This window comes from Mastigoproctus giganteus, chromosome 4 (genome assembly GCF_048544385.1).
Source record: "Mastigoproctus giganteus isolate SK-2022 chromosome 4, ASM4854438v1, whole genome shotgun sequence".
Classification (NCBI taxonomy): domain Eukaryota; kingdom Metazoa; phylum Arthropoda; class Arachnida; order Uropygi; family Thelyphonidae; genus Mastigoproctus; species Mastigoproctus giganteus.
Window position 1 is genome coordinate 217,466,413 of NC_143578.1, and position 20,223 is coordinate 217,486,635.

General features: G+C 38.2%; 1 protein-coding gene across 1 annotated transcript in view; it reads right to left on the reverse strand.

Moving 5' to 3' along the window:
- Positions 1–20,223, reverse strand: part of Polr2B (RNA polymerase II subunit RpII140) — a 125,654-nt gene that overhangs the window by 9,682 nt on the left and 95,749 nt on the right. The window contains exons 18-20 of the mRNA XM_090371167.1: positions 17,279–17,497; positions 13,548–13,769; positions 6,807–6,967 (exon numbers count right to left, since the gene is read on the reverse strand). Of these exons, the coding sequence (XP_090227293.1) occupies positions 6,807–6,967; positions 13,548–13,769; positions 17,279–17,497 (602 nt within the window). The remainder of the gene's footprint in view (positions 1–6,806; positions 6,968–13,547; positions 13,770–17,278; positions 17,498–20,223) is intronic.

A 20,223-nucleotide genomic window follows, 5' to 3' on the forward strand; every position in this document is an offset into this window, starting at 1 on the left:
GAAGTAATTTAAAATACATATTGATTAATCGAAATAATAACAGAACAAACTTATTCAATACACTATTATGAGCAAGTTTCATAATGACAACCAGAACAAAGAATCAACCATAAGCTACGCATTTATCTGTTCTTTGCATCCTTTTAACACTACAAAAATACAATGTTATTACTATGCATATTAACATGAGTATGTAAAATACTCATTCTGTTTTCACATTGCCTCTTACTGTAACTGAATTGAACTATAGCAAAGTTTTGTTAAATTTTACTGACTTTGTCTAAAAAAAAAGTGAAGTGGAAGAAACAGAGTAATTTATACTAAATCCAGAGGTTAATGACCTCTGGATTTAGTCTAAACAGATGGAAGTGTGAATGGTATCACCACTGTCCAGTAATGCACAGGAAGAGAACAGAAGCTCACCTCACTTTACATCACATCACATCACCAGTGCACACTCAGAAGAGTAATATGGTAACCTTGTCAGATATTCCTGCAAAACATCAACCAGGGGGCTAAGGCATCAAAAGGTTGGGGTCTGCACAATATACATTGGCATGAGATACCAGTGTATCTCATGCCAATGTATATCTCATGAGATACCAGTGTATCTCATGCCAGTTATGCACTATCACTCTCCCATGAAAACCGAGGCTGTGGAGCTCCACAGCCTCGGTTTTCGTGGGAAAGTGATAGTGCATAAGTCAACATCACTAACACAATCAGCAGTGTCTCGCCTTGCATGGTGCAACAAACACTGTAACTGTTCCAGAGCAGCAAATCAAAGTGGAAATTAGTTCTGCAGAGTGATGAACTTACTACACCATATTACAATTAGATGGATAGTTGTAGGTGTGAAGAATATTTGGATAATGTCTCATGCCAGTGTATATTGTGCCAACAGAGAAGTTTGGAGAAGATGGAGTTATGATATGGGACTATTTCTCATGGTACAGCTTAGGACCCTTGGTGGTTGCACAGAGAACCATGAAATGCCACCTCTCTTAACATTTTGAACAATTCCATGTTCCTTACAATATGGCAGTTCTTTGGAACAGAACCATGTTTTTTCAACAGGATAATGCTCCATGCCCTACTGCTGGTGCTGCTCAAGAATGGTTCATGAAAATGTAAAACATTTGGAATAGCCAGGTGCAGAGTTTCACTGAGCCCTATATTAGATGATGGTAGTAGTAGTAGTAGTAGTAGTGGCACATGATGCAAGAAAGCAAGTGTAGGAGCTTATGCAGCATCAGCCAAAAAAAAAAAAAAAACACACACCATTCCCTCCAAATGCCTGTCCAGTTCCTCCTTAAATTTATTTAACCTATCAACTTCTACAACGACAGATGGAAGTTTGTTCCAGCAATTAACCACCCGCTGGCTAAAGGCAAATTTCCGCACATCTATTCTACATCTGTCCTTTCTTAATTTGAACTTATGTCCCCGTAGGTTGGTAATCTGAACAAGTGGAAGGATCCCATCAGAATTCAGCGTGCTCAACCCATTCAAGGCCTTATAGACCTCAATCAGATCACCGCGCAGGTGCCTAGTCTCCAGCCACTGCAATTTGCAGAACTTAAGCCTCTCTTGGTAAGAGAATCCCTTCATTCCCCTCACCAATCGTGTTGCTCTTCTCTGTACATGCTCAAACAAATCTACATCCTTCCTAAAATGAGGCCTCCAGACCTGTACGCAGTACTCAAGGCGTGGCCTGACCATTGCCTTATACAGAGGGACAATCACCTCCTTTTCCCTGCTAGCAAAATTCCTATATATCATTGACAAAACCCCATGACCCGCCCTAGCAGCCTGTCTGCACTGCTCAGAAAACTTCATATCTGACTGCACAATTACTCCCAGGTCTTTTTCATTTTCTACCACCTTAAGTGTAGTACCACACAGTTGGTACGTTTCTCTGGGGTTACTTCTACCCATATGCAGTACTTTGCATTTGTCAAGGTTGAACTTCAGTTGCCACTTCTTAGCCCATCTGCCCAAATTATCTAGATCCTGTTGCAGTAGCACACTGCCATTACTGTCATTAACAACCCTGCCAACCTTTGTGTCATCTGCAAACTTCGACATTAAGCCTGATATACCTTTATCAATATCATTGATAAATACACAAAACAGTGGACCCAACACCGAACCCTGTAGGACTCCACTAATAACATTAGTCCACGAAGAGCAGCACCCATTGATTACCACCCTCTGTCTTCTCCCACTTAACCATCCTTTTATCCATTGTAGCAACTTAACCTTAATACCATTCTGCTCCAATTTGTACAATAGTCTTCCATGCGCAACAGTGTCAAAAGCTTTCCTGAAATCCAAGTATATGATATCAAAATTATTTTTTGCATCCAGTTCCTTTGTGACCACATAATAACCAATCAAATTTGTCAGACAAGACTTTCCCTTAACAAACCCATGCTGTGTTTGAATTATTGCTGCAGTCTTGTCTAGATGATCCTGCAATGCATCTTTAACCAGCGACTCCATTATTTTACCCGGAACAGAAGTTAAACTAACTGGTCTGTAATTACTCGTGTCACCCTTCGATCCACCTTTGTGAATTGGGGACACATTTGCACATCTCCAGTCCGTGGGAACCTGCCCTGAGTCCAAGGATGCTCTCATAATTATGGCTAAGGGTTTGCTTAGTTGCTTTGCCGCCTCCTTTAAAATAACTGGATAGATCCCATCCACCCCAGGTGCCTTTCTTATGTTTAACTTTAACAATTTCTCCTCCACTTTGCTCTCAGTTATTACAAAATCATTAAGCACACTGCTACAATTTGATAACCTTCTTCCATTTTCAAATTGTAATAATTCCTCACGTGTGAATGTAGATGCAAAATACTCATTCAGTTTGTTTGCTATCTGAGCAGGATCATCAACAGTCGAACCATCGATGTCAAGTGGACCAATCATATTCATCCCCTTCCTTTTAGAGTTTATATAAGTAAAGAAATCCTTGCTGTTTTTCTTAGCATCTTTTGCCAAAGATTTCTCGTAATCCGCCTTCGCCTGCCGAACCTCCTTTGTGACCTGATTACAGACTAGCTTATATCTGCCACAGGCTTCTGCGTCACCTGATAATTTATATGCATCCCATGCATTTTTCTTCTCTGTCACGAGTCTCATTAGTTCATTTGATAACCATTTAGGCCTAAACCTTGAACGATATTTCTTAATCGGTATATAAAGTCTAGTAGCTTCCACGATTAATTCTTTGAATGCTTCCCACTTAGAATTTACTGTTTGTAACATCGTCAGTTGATCCCACTGTACAGAATTTAAAAACTGTCTGAGACCACTGTACTCCCCTTTACGGAAGCAAAAACCCTTTCCTTTACCCCTGACGGTAGTTACCTCTTTGAGTAAATCCCACTTCAGCACACTGTGATCACTGCTGATAACCAGATCAAGAGTGTTACTTTCTCTGGTTGCCTCTCGAACATGCTGCTGCAGAAAACAATCATCCAATAACTCCACAAAAGTCTGACTAGTGTGTGAGTGACCAACCCACAAGTTCCACTCAATATCTGGGAAGTTAAAATCCCCCATTATAAGACATTCTGATTTACTGGCCCACTCTATTTCTCTGTACAATTGTTCATTGTACTCATTCAAGTCATTAGGCCTATAACACACTCCTACTCTTATTTTTCCTTTCGCAGTGCTTATCTCACACCAAACTGACTCAACAGAGCACTGTTCATCTATATTAACTGGGTGCACTTCCTTTGATTTTATGTTTTTCTTAATTAACAGCATAACACCCCCTCCCTTTCTGTCCTGTCTATCCTTTCTGTACACATTGTACTCCCCAAATTCCAGTTCTGCATTCCTTATATCTTTGTGACACCACGTCTCTGCTATCCCAACAATATCCGCCTTTGATGTCTTGACCAACACTTCAAATTCATCAAATTTATTTACTATACTTCTAGCATTGGTATACATGCAAGCATACATGCTCCTATGCCTATTCCCTGTTACCCTAACACATCCCATATACCCAACTATTCCATGATGACTGCCATCCGTCCCTGAAACCCCCAACACCCCTCGCTCCAGGTCGCTTCTTATTCTAATAGAAGTTGTGCAAGACTCACCTTCACCTCTGCCTGCGGTTACTGTTAAACTATTAGTCTTTGTATCCCCCCAAACTAGCAGTTTTCCGACCCACCTAACACTGCCTCGATAGCATCAGCAAATATTCTTGCACCCTTTCTATTTAAGTGTATACCATCCCTGTAGAAGCAATCTCTCCTGTTAACAAATACAGTCCAGGCTGAAAAAAATTCTACCCCTTGAGCCTTGCACAATCTTTCCAGGGCCGAATTGATCGACAAGGCTCTCATCATGTACTCCCTCCTATCGTGTCTGGGCAGAATTGCAGACACTTTCAAATTCAACCCTATTTCACGGCTTTTTTTCAACAGTGACCTGTACTTGTTGAGTAATTCCGCCGGTCTCCTACTCTTAATATCATTAGTACCAACGTGTACAACTATATCACCTTTTGTGCCCTTGAAAGATGATATCCGCTCTACAACGTCATCAACCTTTGCCCCTGGCAGACACACCCTGGTCCTGTTCCACCTATCCTTTTTACAAAATATATTCCCCGTCTCCCTGACAATAGAGTCACCAACAACTACTAGTTCCTTTGGGACCAGCGCATTCTGCTTTGGAGATTGCCGCCGTGTTGCCTGATGCCCAGGAGTGAGCTCTGCGTTGAGGTGGGCAGCTGAGAGCCTGATGGGCCCCTCAATTTAGATCTTTCAAGGGCATCCACCCTGTACTTCAAACTCTCATATAGGCCCATAACAACGCTGAGTTGTCGCCTGATTTCCTTACACTCCTTACATCGCGCACACACAAAGACATCCCCCATGGCAATATCATGTTCCGTTCCAGAGAGTTCGGCAAACATTTCACAAGTTGCACATTTTTTTAGGCTGTGATGCGTTGGAGAATTGCCCCCCTCAGTTCTCCCCCGATTCACAGCACTCCTGCCACTTTGTGCCCGTTGCTTTGCTGCTCTAGTCTGGGGCATGGTAGTTTAAATTAATAAAATCAATAAATTAAATATCAATAGTATTTGAATAGAAACTATTAAATAGAAACAGTGAAGTGTATTACTATATAATTATGCGTTAGAGCTACCTAGCTACCTCAATTAAAAAATTTGAATTCCCTACCACTATATCCAAAAACAATGTCTACAAAATGGAACGAAATAACGGTTTTACCTATTGTAAGTAAAATCCACAAAAACTCTATCTAAATTAAAAATAAAAAATAACCAGCGTAACTATAACTATATGACTATGTATTAAGTACAATATAAAATAACAATCATGTAAATAAAAGGCAAACACTTATCGTTTTTGCGGAGCCTGTAACTGTCAGCTGTAACTTTTAAAGAGATTCAGCGCCCTCTCTAGTACTGGAACACTGGTCAGACAGTGTTCCACGTCGGTAGCTCAACTGGTCACTAATCTACAGGAGGAATACAGCACTATAATTGCTAGAGTCTAATATTCATTGGTGGATAGTCTGCCCAGGAGAGGAGTGTGTCACAACTGCCAGGGAGACAACAAGCTTTTCAAATAAGTGGCAATGACATCGATATCTAACCAATGTGTGTTTAGATACTTTTTTGGAGGGCAGTGTATATCTACTTACCTGACAATTAATATGGTTACCCAGATATCCTAATAGTCTTCAAATGCAATATTAAAGTTCTCAGTTGATGCATCCAAAGCAAAATTAACTGTAATTGTGTACTGCAGTTGTAAGCTTTTGAGAATATAGGTAACTAGTAGAATGGTATGACTTTAACCTTTGGTTCTAAGCCATATTGGTTACTTATGTTCTTACTGGTTATGTACTATTATGTATCATATCATGTACTACTGGTTTTGTGTTATGTTTCAAGAATAATTAGCATATTTTGATGTAGTGTCACTAGTTCTCTGAGATAAGTTATATTTCTATTTATATGACTAATAAGTCACTTTTTCCCCCTTTAACTCTGAATATGAGAGTAGTAATTATCAGCTATCTCACTTACCAAAATACTCACCAGCATTTAGATGTAACAGAAAAAAAACACTGTCCTCTGAAACAAAATAATGTCATCATGCTGTGAACAGAAGGAGATGGAGGGCTCTATTCCTAATGTGTACTGCACTCTTACATACTCTGCTGAGAGCAATAAGTATTTATTTCTTATAAACATGCAAAATTAAATTACTGTTCATACTTAACTATCTTTATGAGGGGCTCTATAACTATCTTTATGATAGTTGAATTCATCACCATTTAAAGACTGCATTCCATCAGATATTCTATTCAAACAATTGAGGAACCTGAAATGCATAGCTATTGAGAACTCAACAAAATTTGTGGAATTTCTATATTAGATGAGTGTAAACTCATGGAGATACTTTTGTAAGAAAATTTTATTAATCCTGAAAGGACAACTTTACTGTATATATTATAGCTATCATTAAGGTCATGGCTGTTCTGTGATCCATATGATGACCAACAGTTATTTTTATATGGACTAAGGTTGCAAGATAAGCATTATTAATGCTGGAAGTCAAATAACACAACCCTACAAATGTTTTGTTCCTAATAAGTGACTGTCCATCACTCAGTTAATGCTTATAAACCAGTAATATAAATTAAATCATTGTATTTTAATGTAATGAACATTTGTCACTAATACAGAATAATGATACATGATAATTATTATTCTTATTAAAGGATCTACAAATACTTACCGAGCCCTCCCTTCCATTGGCTGCCTTACAAGAATCTGAACTGGACCACGTGCTCTAGAATGTATCTTGTCATCCACCATATGTTTTAACCTCTGGTAATAAGTTGGTCCCAAAAAGATTTGAGCATTAACTTTACGACCAGTATGCCCATTAAACATAACCTGAAAATTTCATACATTTTCATGAGCAGTTTCATTTTTAAAACTTCAAGTATTTAATACAGCGGAAAACATACCATAAGACGTTACAGTAAATGGACACTCTTACTGCTATAACATGAAATAAACTTGGTAAATTTAGGACCTATATATTCTAACAGCCATCAGATTTTTGACTGACATAACTAAATATCATCTTACAAATTCACAATACAATGACAAGGCAGTTCTCAATTTATTAAAGCCTTATTTTAAATGAAAAGTAATGACATGCTATTTTTGAAGACATTCTGAATTTTTGTAGATGGCTCTCTGTGTAACTTCTCCACTAATGCTACTGTTCCCCCAAGGTTCAGTTCTTTCTCCACCCTTTACCTCTTGTATATTAATGATCTTCTTCCACTGATTGAAAATCCCATCCATAGTTTTGCTGATGATAGCACATTGCATTCCACATTCCATTTTGAGAACCCTTGCTCTGCACAAACAGCATCAACTTCTTGAATGTCCACTACCAATTCCTTAAATGCTGATCTCCAGGTAATTCCAGTGGGACAAAGATAAATTTCAATCCTGCTAAAACTCAGTTCTGTCTTATATCTCACAATAAGGATTCTTCAGCTCCTATGCTTATCTTAGACAACACTCAAGACTTCTAGACAAGATCTATTGCTTCCTCTGCATCCAAAAAACTGGGTTTTCTCTTTTGCTCTCAGCTCAGCATTACTTTTCTTCTAAACAGCTACTCACTCTATACAAATCTGATATCTGCCATGGAATATTGTTCCCACATCTGGGAAGGTGCCCCCATTACCTCTCTCAGGCTTCTAGACTCCAATTTAAAGAGGGCAGTTAAGTTAATTATTGACCCACTCTTACAAAGTCTCTCCACTCTGTCTCATAGATATTTGTTTCTGCTGCATGCCTCTTCTATAAATACTTCCAAGGATACTGTTCTTCTGAATTGGGTTCTATAATTCCTCCTTTCTCCTCTAAATCAGTCTGAACACATGCAACTAGTCAGCATCCTTTTACTATCAAACTCAGAACCAACTTTTCTTCTTACACATTTATTCCTTCAACTTCCATTTGCTGGAACAACCTCCCTTCACATGTATTTCCTGAAAATTACAATCTAAAGAAACAAGTCTAATGTTATACATTTACATAATTATTAATAAATGTAAATTACATAAAATTAATAAATGGTACTTAAAGCCGTAGATCCTAAGATTTTAGCTACAGCCCTTGATGAGTCTGGGGTTGCGTAACCTTTACCAAAAGTAAGTCCCTGGACATAGGACTCCAGGACCTACTTTTGATATGGGTTACGCAACCCTGGATTGCCTGAGCATTACTATATTCCCCTTCTTCCAATTACTTTTTTGTTGTTCTTAATTAATCACTGCATCTTATATCTCATGCACGATTAGATTGACCAGGAGCAATATTCAAGATACTATTTTTCTGCTATCGCTCCTTTTTTCCTTCTACAAAGTTTAGAGTCTTTTCCACTCTACTTTGATTTCTCCCCTTTGCTGGTCTATTTGCCTCATTTGTTTAATTGCCAACTTCCCCATCACACTGGCAAGGTTTACTTTGACCAATTTACACCCCCCCCCCCATACTCAGGGTTGTTTTAACTGTTATAAATTCGCTGGGAACTATTGACTAACTTCTTTGGTCTCCATTACAGCCTTGTTGTGTTTGCTTCCCTTATCATCGTCTCCTGCCAGGAACGACAGTAAGTGTTATATCCTGACTATTTTCTATCTTTTTGAAATTACACTTTCTTTGTTAAAATTCTGGTAAGGCTGTTTGCTTTTCATTCAATCTTTCTTTAACTGGAAATAATTGGTTTTAATTTTAGCATAATTTTGCATTTTACTTTTTATTTATTTCAATATACTGGTTTTGTTCTTCATTCCTTTCCTTTTTGGTCTCTGTTGGGTCGGCTGTGATGTATACGTCTGCTCACTTTTTCTGTCTGCTACATATACATCATAACAGAAACAGAGGCCTTGCTTATTGCTGTGTTTCCTTTGGTTTTGGCTGCTGGCCCTTGATGACGTAGTTAAAATCTTAGGATCTACAGCTTTAAGTACTATTTATTAATTTTATTTAAATTTTATGTAACCTGTTTTTATTTTTCGGACACTTTTTAATTTTTTCAATTGTAGCTACACCTGACAGGCTACAATGAGGTCAGCACCATTACCTATAACAATTATTTAATCTATTTGTCAATATTTCATTGTGGTTGCTGGACATTTCTGCTTTTACTAGCTGTGTCCCAGATCCATAAACCAATATTATGTATTATTTGTTCTTTTTTAGACATCCTGTTTTATGACTACAACCTATTATTATTAATTATATATATTCAGGAAGCACATGACTACCTAAAAAACTTTCAGGGAGTGCATGACTACCTAAAAATAGAAGTTGTGCTATTTAGAGTTTTTAATTTCTGGGAAAAAATTAAGCCTACAATTTATATAAACAAATCAAAGACAACTGCCATAGTAGCAATGTTGAAGTTCTAATGTACTTACAATAGAGGGTTATTACAAAGTAATTTTACAACTTTGTACTGTGAAAGCAGCTTACATTTAATGTGAACTGAACAAAAAAAATATTAGCACAGGAAGATACTCAAGACCGGAGTCATTTTGCTCAGTTGACAGTTGTGCCTGTGTTCCCCCAGATGCACTGTTTTATCAGAAACATGGCAGAATTCACTAAAGACAGCCACCCAAAAATAGGAGCTAAAAAATAATAGCAGAAAAAAAGCATAGCATGTGTTTTGGAAAACAAGTCAGCAATACAAGCAGGGACTATTTTGCACTCCTGACAGATGTGCTATGCATGAATGGCAAAGAAGTTTCATGTGCAAATGATACTCTGTTACCATCGCAAAGAAAAACAGGCATGCAGCATGAGTGATGAAACCATGTAGATGGTGAGCCTAGCATTTCTCAAAACACCACAAAATCAACAAAGGATGAACTGAAAACTGTGAACTGGGTATGCCAAATCAAATATCTTGAAATGTTTGTAACTGAATCCTTACTGATATATCAAACGCTGAAAGAAACTGCTGATGAAGACAAAATGAAACATAAAACATTCTATGTGGACATGATGGCTTGAAGATGAAAATGACTTTTTTGAGTAAATCGTTTTCAACTGATATGAGATGTGATGAATGCATTTCTTTCAATGGCAAGATTCATGTGTGGAGAACAGAAAAGCCATATAACTGTTTAGAATATTTGTTCTAGCACCAAAAATCAAGGTGTCTGTGGATTGGCTTTATTGAAAATTTACTGACCTTTTTAGTGAAAAAAACCAACAAGAGTTTCTCTATGCTCGTGAACTTTCTGCTATTACAAATCAATGATGATGACCCTAATGGATGATTAATTTTCCAGCAGGATGGCACACTACTTCATTAGAAGCAAGAGGCAAGATACTGCCTGAATCAGAACTTTCCAGATTGGTGTACTGGTCATGAAGGTCCCCATTCATTAGCCACCATGGTCATTATCATTTTGTGAAAGATGTATTCTACTAGTCCTCATAACCAAGGAATGTGGATGAATTCTGAAAGCCAGGATCGCTACTGAAACACTGCAGAAAGTTTAGGAGCTTCAGTTTTGGTGGGATGTTTGTTGAACAACTAATGATGTCCATACTGAAAATAAGTAGCCCATTAAAAACTTCGTATAACTCCTTAATTTGGAACACTATGCTCCTGTATTATCATAAATAAATAACAGTTAAAAGGTTTGAAGTTGTAAAGCTACTTTGTATCAAGATCTATTTCTTGTAATCTTTTTCATATTATTTTTCCACTTAAGCTAAGAGTCATCTTATGACACTTTTGTTTTTCTATATTCTGTTACAATTTTATCTTTCAAATGGTTTACTATCTGAGGTTTTTTTCAGTAAACAGAACTTAAGAAAGAAGCATGGAGAGGATGGAAAGAACAAAAGGAGCAAGAGAACCACAAAAAGAGGAATAGGTGTATCCAACAGGAGTACACAGACACATTTCCCTCCCCCTCCCCATTTCTGTTTATGGTGGAAGGGTTGAAGGGAATCTTGAAAGCTTCAACCTAGTCTTTGAAGTTATGCTGTAAAGGCCAAGTTGAAGACAACTTGGCCATTACAGCATAACTTCACGATTCAGTGAGTGCTGTAATTTTTTTTAGTTTTTTTGACAAATTTAATATGTATTAACTAATGTGATCTAATATCATTTAATATGTATTAAATAATGTGATCAAACAGTATACAGGGTGTCTCAAAAATATTGGTACAAATGTTTAGGGGAGGTAGGTAACATCTAAAGGAATGTGAATTGCGTAGAAACCCATAACCGGAAATGTCACGGGAAAGTAGTAGCAGAGGCACAAGAAGCAGAAATGATACAAGACAGTAATTAGTGGCAAACATTTATTTGACATAATATTAACAATGGAGTACGAGATGGATGCATTTTGTGATGTTACAACAGATGCTCGAAGGTTCCACCATGAGATGCGATGCATGCGTGACACCGACGCAACATGGATTGGCGGACACGGTCGAACACACCTGGAGTTTCTTTAACAGTTGCAGCAGCACAGACGAGTCTCACCACGAAATCCATTTCTGTCTCCACAGGCAATTTATACACGATAGATTTGAGGGCCCCTCACAGAAAGAAATCAAGGCTCGATAAATCAGGTGAGCGTGGGGGCCAGGCAACGGGTCCACCACGGCCAATCCATCAATGCCCAAAACGCCTGTTCAAATGGTCACGAACACACCTTCCATAATGGGCAGGCCCCCCATCATGTTGAAACCAAATGTTGTATCTCACATTTGCTGGAACATCGTCAAGTAACCCTGGTAGAACTTGTTCAAGAAAGATCCGATATTTAGCGGAGTTCATGCGGGTTGGTAACAGGTATGGGCCGACTAAGCAGTCACCGACCATACCGGTTTGGTTTAGTTTTTTTTTTTAGGAGCATTAGCAACTAAGGCCATATTGCTCCGGGATATGCGGTGGTCATTCCCTGACCTTTCCGCATCTTCTGTATTTGGTGGTGACAGCCTTGAACCCCGATCTAATCAAGAAGCGTGTGCTATGCACTGCTGCTCCTTCCCACCTGGCTACGGAGGCGCCCCGACCATACCTGCCCACACATTTATTGTGAAGCGATGTTGTGCCGCATGGGGGCGCACACCGTGTGGGTTGTCGTGAGCCCACACATGAACATTGTGCTGATTGAATAAGCCTTCCCGAGTGAAATAAGCCTCATCCGTGACCAAAACATAAGCTGTAAAATTCAAGTCTTGAACACTTTCTTGGAGAAACCACTGCGCAAAAGCCACAAGTGCAGGATGATCTTGGATTTTTTTTTTTTTTTTTTTTTTTTTGTAGTTGTTGGCGCATAGGCTTCTGTGGCCATAATGCACCTCCCAAGGTTTTTGCAGTACTTTGATCCAAGCCCGAGGCGGGAATCGAACCCGCGACCTTTGGGTTACCAGGCAGGCACTTTACCCACCTGACTAGCCCGGTCGGCCCGATGATCTTGGAGGAGCAGTAACTGGACCCTTTGGAGATGAAAGGGGTGTAAGGAATCATCGTGCCAGACACGCTGTACACTGCAACGAGACACTCCTAAGGCAGAAGCAGCGGCACGTGTGCTGGTAGTAGGATTATTCTGGACGGCATTCAACACACTTCCTTCCATGGCGGGTTTGTTTGTTATTTTGGAGCATTAGCAACTAAGGCCATATTGCTCCGGGATATGTGGTGGTCATTCCCTGACCTTTCCGCATCCTCCATATTTGGTGGTAACGGGCTCGAACCCCGGTCTAATCAAGAAGCGTGTGCTACGCACTGCTGCTCCTTCCCACCTGGCTACGGAGGCGCACGTCCATGGCGGGAGTTCGCGTCGAACGTGGTCTGCCTGCACTACTCCAGTTACCTCTAAATAACTAATAATCGCACAAATTTTGATGCACACGTGCAAACAAAATTGAGCGGCTCATCCATTGCCCTCTGCTAATCCATACACTAGGTGCATGTCTGCCAGCTCACAGTTCGTATATCGATGCATGCTCTTCGTGCAGTGACTACTGCTGCTTGAATGAGTAAACCAGAAATTTCCCCTCTCGCGAACTGATGAACAGTGCCGTGTACCGACTTACAGTGAAGTTTCCAGTTATGGATTCCTATGCAATTCACATTCCTTTAGATGTTACCTACCTCCCCTAAACGTTTGTACCAATATTTTTGAGACACCCTGTATATATAATTATAATTCCATATGCTACTAACGAAGATTCCAGATAATATGTAGCTAAAAAGCATGTAGCATTGTATATTCAACCAAGCTGTGCAAGAAAAATCATTAATGCTTTCCTCGTGCAGTGACATGTATTTTTATTCTTTTAATCACCTAAATAAGACAGGACTTAAAAGGAACTTTCATCATCTGTTATAAATCCATGACTACTCTTTACAAATTGTGTACAGATAACAAATAATGAAATGGCTGAAAAGAGATTAAGTCAAAATTCTTACTTCATTGCCTCTAAGATGATATCCATACTCTTGCAATAAATTGGAAATCTTTTGTACATTTACAGTGTCATTAAATGGTGTGGCATCACCAATTTCTCCTTTGTTGGCAGACACTTTTCCTTGTAAGCATTCAATCAAGTGACCAATTGTCATACGTGAAGGAATAGCATGGGGATTGATAATAATATCCGGAGTAATACCTTCTGCAGTAAAAGGCATATCCTGAAAGGAATTAAATACCAAATTAAGATCAAATTAATTAATCTTTGTCATAAGACCATACTATGAATATCAGAAACATCCACTTCTCCAGGAATAACATTTATTTTTATGCTTTGTTCTTTACTGATTGTTATTTGATTAAAGTTCTTTTCTTTGTACATTAATTATTTATATGTTATTTACCGAAAAAGAATCCAATTTAGTGTTTTTTAAGCATGTGATTTAACTGCTTTTCCAGCCTTAATATTTTCTGTATATAAATACTTGATTTATCATGAAATTTTAGAAAAGTAGTTGAGGTATTCTTAATCAAATCAAACCATATTTAAAAAAATAAATAAAAGCATACCTGCAATTAGTTAACAATCAATGACAGCCTTTAGTTTTACATATAACACATCATTAAGCTGAAATACACTTCCTATTTTAGTTATGTTCCATTGCTGCAAAGTACCTGTGAGTACAATTTAATAAAGCAATTATTCTGAAAATGCTATAACATTACATTTAATGCATGCATGCACACATCTGCAGAAATAGTGTGACATTACAAACACCTACTTAGTACTTTGTTGTGACACTTTCAGCACACAGCAGTATGAACATGTCACAGCATAGACGCGACAAGGTACGGGGGGGGGGGGTACTGGAACCAATGCCAACCACACTGCACACCAGAGTTGCCAGGTATTTGATGGTAGTGGATCCAAGTGCCAAACAGCCTATTCCATAACATCCCACATTTAACTGGGCTGAGACTGGACAAATTTGGCAGCACAGTGACCAAACTGCTTCGATATTTCCAGTTCTTGCATGTTCTCTGTCCTGTTGTACTACCACAGCAGGGCAGAGAACTTGCCCATCGAAATGAAATGCTCATCGAACCATGCCTTGGTGATGCAAGAAAATGGTCACCATAAATAAGTGCACAGAGTCATAAAAAAAGGACCTGTATGAGTGAGGTGATCAATGGTATTAGACAGTTCAAGATTTCCCATCCAAACAAGCCTCACACCATTACACTGTCCCAAAAATGGAACCACTTGTAAGTGCATTTGCTAGCGACTGATAGAAGAATACTTACACCATTAGCTGCAACACCCCAATTGTGCTGGTGTCCAACGAGTTCTACAGTGAAATGAGTCATGTCACCTCTGTATTGTATTGCATGGTCAATTGCTCCACTGCCAAACATCTGAGCCTCTCTTACCTTTGATCAACAACATGTGACTGATGTGCAAAAACTATGGCTGGCAGTTCTTTCACATTCTCTCTTGATACACAAGACACAGCTATATGGGAACAATGAATGAAGGTAGCCTTTTCAAAGATATGTTCACCACCTTCAGCAGTACAACTGTGGAGATCCTCCAGCACAAGGTGCTGGGGACGTCCACAGGTATGGATGACTTTGCACAGAACACCAATCTACTGAATGCTCTGCCCTTTTATACAGATAGCATGATACATGACAGTGGCTGACTCCATGCACAGTTGTGGCTGGGGATTCCCAAATCTAACTCTAACTCTCTCTCTCTCTCTCTGTGTATGAGGAATTTATTTATTAATCCTTAAGAAGCCCCCAAGGGATTGTTACACAAATCAGACACCAGAGTTTAACAGACCCTAATTACAAAAACTATAGCATTTATGAAAATTTACTCATTTGTTTTTCTTTCCTGGTTAATAACACTTATCTAGTTTGCAAAACTTAAAATATCATATTAATAACTGCAGTATATCAATTAAAATCTTAAACAAAATAATGTATTTTGTCTAAGTGAAGTTCGACAACTGTAGTTATTTTATCAAAAAAAAAAAAAAAAAAATTAGTCGAGCTCATTTATTCCAGTTTATTTCAATTTTATGCTGTTTTATATGTTTATAATGCAACTTCTAACATAAAGTTATCCCTGAAATTCTGTTAAATACATATCCAAGGAAGATTCTGTAGAAATGCAAATTCAAGAAAACATTTCATCATGAATTCATTTTAAATGCAAGGGCCACAACTTTTTCAGAAGTTATAATGTGGCTGCCAGATAGAGATTTTATTCTTCACATTTTGTTACACATCTGTACCTATATCATTTTCAATAATGATTCTGCAGCTGCCACCTTTTGACTTTAAAAATGGTGGTTATATCAGGTTATCATAAAAGAAGGGAAGATTTTCAGAAAAAGCAGAAGGTTCTTTTAAAATCCAAACTTTGGACTAAGTTAAATTTCATTGACAACATATGCATTTTATATCAAAATACAATGATGGGATTGTTTACCAGTACAATATGCTTTCAAAAATTAGCTTCTGTTTGGTGTGTCTATTAGACATCAACTGACTGTGACTGCTCCCAGAAACACTGTTGCAACATTGCTCTCTTCAAAAAAGGTTGAGTAAAAGTTTGGTTTATAACAATGGCTCTGCATTGTAGACTCAATTTTTTTTTTCACCCCACCTGTTCAAAGCTTGCTGGCTTGTCATCAGCTTGTGGGTATCTCTGCTAGCATTAGCATTTGTCATGACAAACGATGTAAAACAGCAAGCTTATAAAAATCACATTTCACATTCCCTCCAATCGTTTGTCTAGTTCTTCCTTGAATTTACTTAAGCTATCAACTTGCACAATGACAGATGGAAGTTTGTTCCAACAATCAGCCACTCACTGGAACAAAAAGGGTTTCCGTAAATCAATTCTGCAACCATCTTTTCTCAATTTGAATTTATGCCCTCTCATCTGCACAGTCTAAGCAAGAGGAAGAATCCTATAAGCATTGAGCTTGCTCAATCCATGTCCATTCAAAGCCTTAAATGCCTCAATCAAATCACCTCACAGGTGCCTAGTCACCATAAGCTGCAATTGGCAGAACTAAAGCTTTCTTGGTAAGGCACCCCTTTGTTTCCCTCACCAATTCCATTGCCTTTCTCTGTACTCATTCCAGCAGTTCTACATCCTTCCTAAATGAGACCGCTGGTCCTGTATGCAGTACTCAAGGTGTGGCATGACCATTGCCTTATACAATGGGATAAGCACCGCTTATCTCTGCTAGCAAAATTCCTGTATGTCACTGACAGAATCCCATGAGCTGTCCTGGCAGCTTGTCTGCACTGCTCAGAGAAATTCATACCTGACTGCAAAATTACCACCAGGTTTTTCATTTGCCACTAACCTGAGTAGCGTACCCAGTTGGTATGCTACTCAGTAAGCCCAAGCTCCAAGTATGCAGTGCTCTGTCTTCAATAAGAGTAGAAAGTCTCTCCATGAGCAAAACTAAAAATGCAAGTAAAGTGTACTATTTATGATTTTATTTCAACTAGTGCATTGAAATACCTCTGCAATCTTATATCTGACAACTTTGTTTAAATTAGATCAAAGACCAAAAATAGTATAAGTCAGTACTATATATATATATATCTACAATCTTATAATACTATAGTATAAACTTTTAAATTTAATTGCTCTTGTATAACATTCTTAAAGAAACTTAAAATTAAGAATCAGTCAACCTACCTCTTGACGATATGTAATTCCACATGTGCCCTTTTGGCCGTGGCGACTAGCAAATTTATCCCCAATCTGGGGAATACGAACTGAACGAACTCTTATCTTGCAAAATTTATAACCCTCTGCATTTAATGTAACCATCACCTGATCTACAATTCCAGTTTCACTATTTCTAAGGAATGTGCTAGCATCTCTCTTTGTAAATCTTTTTGTTGTTCCTTCCAACTGAAAATAAGAAAAACAATCACATATACATTTATGAACTCACATGTATATTGGCTGGGAATAAAAATTAACACTTTGATGCATATATCATATCATTCATGCCAACTTTTCACAACAAGGTACAACCATATTTAATAAAATATTTTTCTTATACTATATTTGCATAAATCCAAGTCATGCTTTTGTGTGTGTGTGTGTGTGTGTGTGTGGGGCTTAACTCACCTGGCAACCATGATGCACTCATGAAGTCCAATATTCAGTAAACTCATTCAAAAAATTTTAAAAAAGAAACATTCAAACTTCTTTAATCAAAGTTTTCTACATGGATAGATTACCTGAAAACAAATTACTAATACATGATCAACAGATATTCAATCTAATACATGATCTATTCTAATCTATTCAGGCTCTAATACATGATCAACAGATATTCAATAAAACTACTCAAATGAAATCCCATAACTCAATGGTGACATGGATATATGCCATGGTGATATCCATTTCCTTAATTGTACAAAAAAAAAATAGAGAAAATAAATACTCATTTCAAAAAATCACTGAAATGATCTCTACATTACAACTAATATGGAAAAATGAAATAAAAATTGGGCAAAATGTCAAATAAGTGGACACATGATCCTTTGTGGCCAAAACCACATGCAATTGGCAAAAAAAAAAAAAAAAAGCCACATCATGGGCAGTTCATATAAATATACCATCCTTCAGAACTTCTGCACAAAGTGCCCCTTCCAAGTAGAGAAGGGCAGATAATGGCTTCATCGTTATTTTCTGAAAAAGTGACAGTTTTTCCAATACCATCAGCCACCCCTAGTTCCTGGAACAATTGAACCATCATCATCTAAATCACTGTTTAAACTATTTTATCTTTTCAAAACAAGAAACATATGCACACAGATAATGAGATACTATCATCAAGCTCTCAGTTGTCCAACTCAATGCAAGAGCTCACTCTTGTCAACACAGCAGCAATCTTCAGGGAAAAATGCGCTGGTCCCACAGGAGCTAGTTATTGTCGGTGACTCAACTGTCACGGAAACGGGAAATATATTGTGCAAAAAGGATAGGTGGAATAGAACCAGGGTATGTCAGCCAGGGGCAAAAACTGATGAGGTTGCAGAGCAGATATCATCCTTGAAGGGCACAAAGGGTGATATCATTGTACACGTTGGCACTAATGACATTAAGTGTAGGAGATCTGTGGATTTACTTAACAAGTATAGGTCAATGTTGAAAAAAAGTCGCAAGTTAGGGTTAAATTTGAAATTGTCTGCAATCCTGCTCAGACACAATAGGAGGGAGTACATGATGAGAGAGCCTTGTTGATCAATTCGACCTTGGAGAGATGGTGCAAGGCTTGTGGGATAGAATTTTTTTTCAGCGTGGTCCATGCTTGTTAACAGGAGAGATTGCTTCTACATGGATGGAATACACTTAAATAGAAAGGGTGCAAGAATATTTGCTGATGCTATAGAGGCAATGTTAAGTGGATCGGAAAACTGCAAGCTGGGGGGGGGGGGAATTCACAGACTAATAGATAAAGAGTAGCCACAGACAGAGGTGGAAATGATTCTTGCACTGCTTCTATTGGAATGAACAGCAGCCCAGAAAGCAAGTTGCTTGGGGATTTCAGGAACTGCTGGGAGTCATGAAACAAGTAAATACATGGGCTGTGTTAGAGTAACTAAGAGTAAGAAGGTGCATGTATACAGGTAGGTCCCATTTTACAACTTTTCACATTAATGACTGTTTCAAAATATTACCTAAAAAAATTGAAAATAACAAAAAAAAAAAAAAATCTCAACTGAGTAACACATCGCAGCAACGCCTGTGAGTCCAAACATGCACTACGTGTTTCTTTTGTTTTTCATGGTGCATTGTGGGTGGAATGATAGCAACACCAGGAGCTGTTTACATTTAGTGCACCATGTTAGTTTCGTTGTGAATTTTCTCTCAATTGTTAATGGGTGACACAGTGTTATTTTTCATTAATAATAATAATTTTTGTGTAACCATGAGCTATAAGCATACGGCAGTTTCTGTGCCGGGGGGGGGGGGGCAAAAAAGAATGTAAAACCTAACAATTAAGGAGAAAATGGATGTGATTCATAGCATGGAGTCTAGTGAGCGTCGGTCAGATGTGTGTAAGGCGTTGATTTAGTGCCTTCTACTGTATCAATGATTATGAACAATGTTGATAAAATAAAGCGCACACACAGGGATAACAAGTGTGTCATTCTCCAGAACGACTTATTCACGTAGTGAGACAACGGGGAAAAAAAAAAAAAATGGAGCAATTGTTAGTGTTGCAGGTTGACGATATGAACCAAAATAATATTCCTGTTACACAGACAGTAATTCTGGACAAGGCGAAGTCATTATTTGACGAAATATGTGAGTAGTCTGGTAGCACTGAAACATTTACAGCCAGCAAAGGGTGGTTTCATCGGTTTAAAAACTGTTCTAAAATTTACAATGTGAAAGCGTCTGGTGAGGCTGCTAGTGCTGATGTTGCAGTGGCGGAAGAGTAGCCTTCTAAATTTAAACGCTTAACAGACAAAGGCAACTACTACCCTGATTTAGTTTTTAATGTGAACGAAACAGGGCTTTACTGGAAAAAATTGCCAAGTAGGACGTACATCACCTGTGAGGAGAGGTCTTCCCCTGGTTTCAAGGTTGCAAAAGATCAGTTAACATTGCTTCTGGGT